General features: G+C 45.4%; 1 protein-coding gene across 2 annotated transcripts in view; it reads left to right on the top strand.

Moving 5' to 3' along the window:
* LOC118335428 (teashirt homolog 1-like) overlaps nt 1–9053 on the top strand; it is a 32639-nt gene extending 23586 nt beyond the window's left edge. For both annotated transcript variants that reach the window (XM_035671699.1, XM_035671700.1), the window contains one exon: nt 4248–9053. In XM_035671699.1, coding sequence (XP_035527592.1) covers nt 4248–7774 — 3527 coding nt within the window. In that variant the 3' untranslated portion in view covers nt 7775–9053. The remainder of the gene's footprint in view (nt 1–4247) is intronic.
* Nucleotides 9054–10050: the final 997 nt, after the last annotated feature.

Here is a 10050-nt window from a genome sequence, read left to right as displayed (position 1 = left end):
AATAATGTCATTTTATTTACAGCCCTCTTGTCCCGGTCCGAGAGCTATCACCCCCTCCTCCCTCCTCATCCCTCCACCATCCTCCCTCCTCACCGCCGCACTCTTTCTCCTCTCAGCACATACACTGACATACACCCCTCCTCCTCGCCCTTCTCTTCTATCTCATCTCCCTTTCTCCCCCTTCTCCCTGTGCAGGGCGCGAGTCTCGTTCTGCCACGGCGTGTAGGTCAAGCGATGGCTTTTTGATCAGCTCCTGTCCAAAGCCATCAGGGTTGAGAGGCACGTAATGGAGAGCGGGGTGACAAACAGAATCTGGGGAAGGAATAAGACTGCCAGTTTCCTATTAGGGGCCGGCCTAAACGGCCTCTGCCGAAAGGCTCTGCCCCCCACCCGCACACATACCCCCAGCACCCAGCATTCTCTGGCCCCGCCACTGCCTAAATCACATGAGTGAAGGGGCCCGTGATTGGACATTAGTGCCGCAAATGACTGCCGTGATTGCCCCCTCTTCCCAAACTCACATCAAATAAATAAAGAAATGTGTGTAAATAAATAGAAAGAGGGGTGTTGGAGAAATGGGGCTGGTGATGGAGGTGGTGGTGAGGGGAGGCTGACTGGTTTCATCCCCTTCTTTTTCCTCTCTCTCTCTCGTTTCATCGCCTTTCTGCCTTTCTTATCTGGTTTGTTTGGCTTTGACAGCGGCCAAATGGTGAAGCTCCGTGAGCCTGACAGAGAGTTTTATTGATTTAACAACCAGCAGACTCTCAGCAAAGAAAAGGGAAAAGGCAAAAAATGGGCAGGGCGGAGAAAGATAGCAAAGTTTTGAAAAGGAGTGATATATTTCTGCTTTACTCCTTGCCAAAATGCTGACGTGTGTGCTGGTCGTATTTCATTTGGTATCATTTACAAAAATCAAGTCATACATAAAGTCAAGCCGTGTGTGAGGGAGAATGTTTTAGAAATGATCTGTACTTAGGTCGATCATGTTGTCCCACTGTGAGGCCCAGTGTTGTGTTGAGGCAGGATACAGGGCGTTCACCACAGTGTTTTCATCAGAAAAACATCATATCAAACTGTCTGTGTGTTCTGCACAATAGGACTCTGCACAAAGTCAGTTCTGGTCTGGTGTCTGAGAGCTATTGTACAACCCTGATCACAGATTGCAAATCTGCAATGACGCAATAATAATAATGATAAATAAGAGAGTTAAAAAACAAAACACAAGTCCAAAGTATATTTGGTAGCCTGAGACATGAAAACCTTTTATAACACCTGCTTTACAGCACCATAAATATGACCACATGTCAATCCATTTGTGCATTATGTATTTTTAAAAAGGCCATTCTAACATTCAAAGTAGCTACTAGAAACCTTTTTTCGGTACTTAACATGTTTTAGATCCCATTTTATTAACAGCGCATATGTATAGGTATTGGAAGATTGGTGATACACTGGGATGCTAATTCCTGCTTCCTTGGTGTGTGTTGTTGGTGATTTGGCGTGGCTGGTGGTGTACTTGATCGCTGCTGCTTCTGACAGTGAGTCTGCAGTGCTATCCTGGCCACGCTGCCGCCTGTCGCCTTGATGGCGGCACGTCCCCGAGCAAAAGTGACAGGCGCTTTGGCGCCCGTGCAGATGGCCCTGCTCACAGCCATCACCCACTCGGCAAACCAAACCACCAGGGACGGCACGCCAGCCCTGCCCCTTCCCAAGCCCGCCCCTTGCTGCTGGTGTTCCTCTGCATATGTGCGCCCAGGACGAGAGAAGGAGCTTAATCTAGTCGCTAGTCAGAATCACACATCTTCAAGTTGCAGTGATTGAACAGATAGAGTTGATATGTAGCTCTTAATTTTTTTTTCTTCCTCATCCTTCAGATTTCAGCATCCTGTCAGAATAGATACAACATCTCAAAACAGATGGAGAGATCATTTATTTCAGACTACCGTTAGCCACGTTTCATCACTGATATTGTACATTTATGGTTTGCGAAACCGTCCACTTGCTGCCTGTGATTTTTACAGATGTCTGTCTCTGCCAGTCTTTTGTCTGTGTGCTTTTGATATCTCCCTCTTTGTTGTTTCCATGACAACATGGCAGGACAGGCATTGATTGACAGGGATCGTCAAAGGGTTCCCTGGCGACCTGCTCATTGTTCGAAGCCCCTCCCTGCTGCAGTCTGTGTTTTGTCACTCACCCAGGGATATTTCTGATCTGCTGCTTCTCATTCCTGCTGTCTGTGTGTGTATGTGTATAAGTGTGTGTGTATTAAGCACTGCCAATAATTGGGGTTTAGCTTTTTTTTTTTTTTTTTGCTGCAGCCGATGAGAATGACTCACATAGGTAATTCCTACTGTATGTTTGCACTGTTTGTGTGGGCTTGTAAAGAATGGATAGCCATTCTGCAGGATGCTTTGTATATTAAATGGCTGATATGTATTGATAGCCTCCTGTTCTGGAAGCAGGTTAGCGAGGGGGAAGGCACTGTAACAGAAGACACTCTGCAGATGTGTTGTAGAGAGTACAGCACATAATGCTAATCTGCTGTGTTAGGGATTTTCAGGAGTTTTAGAAACTGTCTCGGTCTCAGTCTGTCAGTGGGATTGAAGCGCAGCCAGGTTCTCCTGTAGTGCTCTCATTTCACTGAAATCCTGTCAAGCGTTAGGGGAGTATGTTGCTCATTTGGAGAAGGGTGTATCAGTAGCACACAGCGAACTCAGACTTATAGGCAATATTATGGTCGGTGGGTTCAGGTTTGCACTGTAAGAGCAAACATGTATGAGCTACAGAGTGCGTAAAGTACACGCATAGGCATGGGGAGGTGAGCATGCGGACAAACACGCATTCGCAAACAGGCACTTACTGAGGCACTTGCACGCATACACATGCACATCATCATCACAGTCACAGTCGATGGTGCAGCTGCTCACCTCCCCCACCTCCTCCACCCATCTCCTCTCAGGCAGCAGTAAATGGTGCCAGTGTATATATATCAGGTATTATGTCCACTTAGATTATGATATGACAGGTTAGCGTGCCGTTTGAAGCTGACAGCACATCTGTTTCATCAAGAGAGACTGATACTGGCATCTAGGACACACATCTCACCATGCAGGAAGGAGATAAAGGAAGAAGCTAGGGGGCCGTCTTTCCTGTCTCCCTGCCTCCCTCACCCTCTCCCTTTCTCTCTCTCTCTTTCTCTCTTTTCTTTCTCCCTTTTTCTTTTACACCCTCTCTCCCCGCCCACCATACCTACCACCTCCTGCTCACTTTTTCTCCACCACATTTTCATTCACTTGTTTTCCCCCTAACCACCTCCTGTCTCACCTACTTACTGATGCTTGCTGTGTCTCCGTAGCATGCACACACACACACACACACGCTCACACACACATCATGTAGCCTTCTATATCATTTACATGTATACATTTTACTGGTAAACCTGTTACATCTCAGACTTGTTTATTTCTCTTTCTCCACATCTCGATATTTGATCTCTTTTAATCCGTCTATTTGTCCAGGCCATTTTGTATCACAGAAGAGTAGTGCATATTCTAAATGCTTAAACTGACTACCACAGACTCCTTCCTTCAACAATTATTGTGGCATTCTCAATCCAAGTACAATTGTTTTGCCAGTTTCTGTTTATTAGCTCAAATGAAAATGACCTTCAGCTCAGCAGAGTGGGTTAGCAAAAGCTGTGATATCTCTAAATTAGTGTTTTGTTTCTTTCCGTCTCCGATCAGTTGCATAACCTGAACATGTGAGGAGCTGAACTTCACAGACTGGATGAGTGAGAGGCAATAAAGCTTGGAGAAGAGAGAAAGACAGAGAAAGGGGGAATTGAACATGCAAGCATGCAGCTGGCTAACAAGGCCAAACAGCCAGTCATTTCCTGGGGAACATGAGGCATGTGTGGAGGAATAGGGAGTTGGGAAGGAAAAGGACAACTGTCAGAAGCTCAGTGATTTATTTTTCCCTTGGAGGCTTTTTTCACCACTGGCGTTCAGAGCCACATGTGTGTAAAATACACACAAACTTGTGCATGCATGGATACAGGCACATACACACACTCATACTGGATGAGAATAAAAGCCTACATTTCCCATCATTTAGTATTCATTCCATGTTATTTTGACAGTGGTCCTGTTAGTGTGCTGTAAATCTTTAATTTCACTGAGCTGACCTCTTTTTCTTCTCTTCTTTCCTCCTCTTTTTTGTCATCTCTCTCTTGCTCTCTTTCTCTCTAGCATACATGCCCGAGGATGAGCTTAAGGCAGCCGCTCAAGATGAGGAAGAGCACCTGCAGGATGACGGCCTCTCATTAGACGGCCAGGACACTGAGTTCCTGTGCAATGAGGAAGAGGAAGATGCGGATGGAGGCCAGCCACCTAGTTACAGAGACTCTCCACTCAGCAATGGCACTAACCCTGATGCTGGATATGGGTCTCCACTCAGTGATGCCAGCGACCGACTTCCGGACTTCAAGAGCACCTCTTCCAGGGACGGTCAGGAGAGGGAGGGGACAGCTTTGCCCTTCCGTCCCAACAACGGCCTCTCTTTCCAGGATAGCCTGGCACAGATGAAAGCCGTCTATGCAAACCTCATCTCAGATGCCTCTTGGTCCAGTATCACAATGGACATCATGAAATCTAAGCCTGCTGCAGCTGGCAGTGTCAACAGTACACCAGAGCCCGCCATTACTGCTACTGTCTCCACAACTACAACCACAAACAAGAGCATTGGGGTTAGCATGGCTAGCAGTCACCATAATGGCAGGAGCTCCAGCACCACTGTCAACCACACAGGCAGCGCAAGTGGCAATACTAATGGCACAGCAGCTTGCTCTGTTAGCAGCCACAGTGCAACCAGCAGCAGTGGGAGCAGCAGTGGTGGGGCTAGTAATGGTAGTGGCGTGGCCTATGACTGGCACCAGGCAGCACTTGCCAAAACTCTTCAGCAGACCCCCTACCACCTTTTACCAGAGCCCAGCCTCTTCAGCACAGTGCAGCTCTACCGGCAGAACAACAAGCTGTATGGCTCTGTTTTCACTGGTGCAAGCAAGTTTCGCTGCAAAGACTGCAGTGCTGCCTATGACACACTGGTGGGTTTAACAGTCCACATGAATGAGACAGGCCACTATCGAGATGACAACAAGGACAAAGAGGAGGAGCAGGGAAAGCGCTGGTCCAAACCACGCAAGCGCTCCCTGATGGAGATGGAGGGAAAAGAAGATGCCCAGAAGGTGCTGAAGTGTATGTACTGTGGCCACTCATTTGAGTCTCTGCAAGATCTCAGTGTTCATATGATTAAGACCAAGCATTACCAGAAAGTGCCTCTCAAAGAACCAGTGCCAGCCTTGGCCACTAAACTGGTGTCCAGTTCAGCTAAAAAACGAGCTATCCAAGATGCTATAGTCTCGCCATGCTCCCCAGACTCTATTCATGCTGGTAGTGGTGGTGGCAGTGTATCCCTTGGGGATGTTGGCAAAGATTCAAAATCTGCAGCTAACCCCTATGTTACACCAAACAACCGCTATGGCTACCAGAATGGTGCCAGCTACACATGGCAATTTGAAGCTCGTAAAGCCCAGATCCTCAAATGCATGGAGTGTGGGAGCTCTCATGATACACTGCAACAGCTGACTGCCCACATGATGGTTACAGGTCACTTTTTGAAGGTTACAAATTCTGCATCCAAGAAGGGCAAACAGCTGGTTTTCGATCCAGTGGTGGAAGAGAAGATTCAGTCTATACCACTGCCACCGACCACCACCAGACTCCCTGTTCCCACCAGTGTTAAGTCCCAGCCAGTGTCCCCTGCCCTGTCCTCTGGCTCAGAGGAAAAGAGGGAAGGAGGTGAGGATGAAAAGGTCGAAGGTGGTGAGCCACTGGAGAAAAAAATAAAGGAGGAGAAAGATGACTCAGGTGAGAAATCTGAGACAGACGCAACATCATATAAATACCTTAGAGAAGAAGATCTGGAGGAGACACCAAAAGAGGGTTTAGATATTCTTAAATCTCTTGAGAACACAGTATCCAGTGCCATCAGCAAGGCCCAGACAGGCACACCCACATGGGGTGGCTACCCTAGCATTCATGCAGCCTACCAGCTGCAGGGTGCCATGAAGAGCTCTAGTACTGTTCTACCCCCAATGGTCCAGAGTGTCCAGATGCAGCCAATGTTTAACAGTGGGCTACGAGGCCTGGTGAATGACCCCAACTCAGTCATCCACTCGCCTCGGAGCCCTTCCTCCCCTACCCCCCTCAGGAGCAATGTCACTGCCATGGAGGAGCTTGTGGAAAAAGTGACAGGGAAAGCTGCCACTGTCAAGAAAGAAAAGGAGGAGAAGATGGTGAGCCTGGAACGATGTCGGGCCCCATCATTAGTAAAATCCCCCTCCCCTGCATTGAGAGAGCAGCGAGAGCAATTAGCATCTCCAAATGACCTTTCTGTAGGTAAACCGCCTGGTATGAGAAGTAGCAGCCCAGGCAGTGTAGATTCAGAGCTCATCTGCAAGAAGGAGCCCAAAGAGAGTCTAGTAGATGGCCACAACAACCATTCAAAGAACGGCTCTGAGGCGTGTCAATCCCCAGTAACTAATGGTAACAGTCTTGGCATCATCACCGATCACTCACCAGAAAGTCCTTTCATCAATCCTCTCAGCGCACTCCAGTCAATCATGAACACTCACCTGGGTAAGGCCTCTAAACCAGTAAGCCCAGCAGCAGACCCACTATCTATGCTGTACAAAATCAGCAACAGCATGATGGATAAGCCAGCTTTCAACCCAACTCCTCAGGGCAAGCCAGCTGAGTCCATCAACCACTATCAGTTGTATGAAAACAATGACCAGCCCATAGACCTGAGTAAACATAAGTCCAGCATTAACAGCAACAATAACAATAACAACAGCAGCAGTGTGCTCTTGACCAACAATAGTGTTAATGGTAACAAACCCCTCATTTCCCTCCCTGACTCAGTTTCCTCTCCACTGAGAGAGAATGCTCTGATGGACATTTCTGATATGGTTAAAAACCTCACTGGAAGACTGACGCCCAAATCTTCAACTCCCTCCTCCATCTCAGAGAAGTCGGATGCCGACGGCAGTGCATTTGAGGACGCCCTAGAGGACCTCTCACCAGTGCAGAAGAGGAAAGGGAGGCAATCAAACTGGAATCCCCAGCACCTCCTCATCCTCCAGGCACAGTTTGCCTCTAGCCTGAGGGAGACCTCAGAAGGCCGCTACGCCATGACTGACCTGGGTCCACAGGAAAGGGTCCACATCTGTAAGTTCACAGGCCTCTCCATGACCACCATATCCCACTGGCTGGCTAATGTCAAGTATCAGCTGAGACGGACTGGGGGCACCAAGTTTCTCAAGAACATGGACTCGTGCCAGCCTGTGTTCCTCTGTGGTGACTGTGCCTCCCAGTTCAGGACTCCCTCCTCCTACATCAGCCACCTGGAGTCTCACCTGGGCTTCAGCTTGAAGGACCTGTCCAAACTGTCAGCTGAGCACCTACGGGAGCAGCAGGCTGCCTCAAAGGTGATCACAGACAAAATGACATTCGGCAGCCCCCTGTCAGCCTTGACCACGCCGGAGGACGACACAGGCTCTGTGTACCAGTGCAGACTTTGCAATCGGACATTCGTCAGCAAACACGCGGTCAAACTGCACCTCAGCAAGACCCACGGCAAGTCTCCAGAGGACCACCTGGTGTTTGTTTCTGCTTTGGAGAAACTAGAGAAGCTAGACAAGATGGAGAAGGTTTAAGCGGGGTCTCGAGCTGAGGGTAGAGACTGACAGCTGTGGAACTGATTAGAATTTCATTGCACTAAAATGACATTGTTCACAGTTACTGCACTGGGCCGAACTGAGCCGCCAGAAAAATCGGTCTTATTATTTTTTGTTGTGATAACTGCCTGACTGGACCATGTCTTTTCATGTTGATTTGTTTTTGTTTTGCCAAGCTTTTTTACACTTATTTTGTAATATATTTATATGCTATTTGTCTGATCTGTGCATGTATTTTAGTGAATCAAGGTTAAACACAAGATTTTAATCTTTTCATGGCAAAAATACAACTACTGCTTCAATGGTAAAAGTGGTGAGTGGAAAAAGAATTGGTGGAAGAGAAAACTGTATAATACTTGATATGAAGAAGGTGAAAATTAAATGTATACACCAAAAGAATGAAAGAATACCCTGAAAGACTGAAGTAGCACCTTAGACAGTTGAATTTTGAATTTGTAAAGAGAACATGTTTTAAAATATCTTGCATTTGTCAAAATCAGATTGATTTTAAAAGATCAAGGATTATCATTTCCCCCCCTCTCCTTTTTGGGTTCCTGTCACTGCAGTGTTTTTGATGATGAATGGCCTGCTCATAAATCTGTCAGTGTATTAGAAAAAAGATCACGTGAACATTTGGAAAAACTGAAATGCTGCTTCTGGTTACGAGTCAATCAGTGAAAATGAATGGCCGTCAGTATGCAAGTTTGCTCAAAAAACTTTTCCTTGTTGTGAAGTATCACCTTATAGCAATTTTCCAGTTGTATGGTTTGTTACAACTTTCTCTTTCTAAATTGTGTCGCTTTATTCAACTGTAAAGAGAACAGTCCGTTACATGTAAATGCAGTGAAATGTCAGTACTCCATAAGACATATCTTACCATTTGAAACGGCTCAACATTCTTTGTATCTTAAGGTGTGTGCATTCTCTAACTTTTATATTGTCATTTTATATACAAAAATGATAAAAAAATAAAAACAGATGGTGTATATAGATATATGCTGTAGAGCTACAAAATGTCCTTTTTTAAAGAAAATACAAATTTAGCTTCTTTGGCTTGGTTTACAGAAATGATTTTAATTATACTTGCATCCAATTTGATGCATGAAATGGTGTGGAAAATAAATAAGCGATGCACAATGACTATACATTTCAATGTTTTATCGACAATATTGTAAAAAAAAAAATTTTTAGCACCGATTAGTTTGTTTCATTTATTTCTCAATTGTAAAATAAACCCCAAAGCAGTTGTTAACAGTCATACATTTGTGGTTGTGTGTTCATTTGTCATGGTGGTGCACCAAACTCAACATGTATAAAACGTACCTCTGTAGCATTTGCTTTGCGGCAAATTAAAGCAATCACATCCATATCAAATCCGAACCCAGTGTAAGAGGATTTCTTTTTTTGATTATGTGAAACTGCATTGCAGAGGTGAGATCCTTGTCTCGCTGTTAGTACATAGTTTGTGTTATGCAACAGGCCTGCTTTTAGAAAAAGAAAAGTTACTGGTGTCATACTTATAACTGATGACTGAGCCGCATCATACTGCCGATGATTATTATAATGATGAAGATGACGGGGATGATAAGCCTGTAAGGGTGCCTATTGTACTGTAAGAAACCCATGCTAGGCTTGTGACTGGCCTTCGGAGGACCCGATCTGAAAGAATCAGTGTTATATTAATGACGGCAGTGTACTTTTGCCTGTCTTCTTGGAACAAAATCAGATGGGTGTCTGTTCTGCATGATATAGCCTCCTGACTGGCCACAATGAACCAACCAAAATTTAACGCAACTATTCAGATTATAGATAAGCAGCAAGCTGTCCTTTTCTCTGATCAACTGCAATACTGCTAACAAGAAAATATACTGCTTATCTTTGCTCTGTAAATGTGAAAGATGACATTGATGTTTGTGATGGGGATGCTACAGTTAAGGGGCATAACTGTGAAACATAGCAATGTGGAGACTAAAAATAAACTTGAATTTTGATATTTTAGACAGTTGGTGACCCTAAGTTGCCTGCATAATTCATCAGAGCCAGAACCTAATGCACATGTGTACTGTAAATTCTAAATTTAAATGCACCGATGTGTATTTGAGCAGATTTGTTAAGATAAAACATCACTTTTCAGGATAAAGTTGTCTAAAATAATGCAGTTTAGAGCAGAAAACCATTTCCCTGTCCACTTCACAGATGTTGTTTCTATCTTTCTAAAGGAATGATTGCATAGTTGCTTGCAGAGCATTACAGAA

The sequence above is a fragment of the Morone saxatilis genome, unplaced genomic scaffold (genome assembly GCF_004916995.1).
Source record: "Morone saxatilis isolate NCDOM2014 unplaced genomic scaffold, NCSU_SB_2.0 Contig24, whole genome shotgun sequence".
Taxonomy (NCBI): Eukaryota; Metazoa; Chordata; class Actinopteri; family Moronidae; genus Morone; species Morone saxatilis.
Note: the sequence above shows the minus strand (reverse complement) of the source record. Positions and strands in the feature narration are given on the sequence as shown.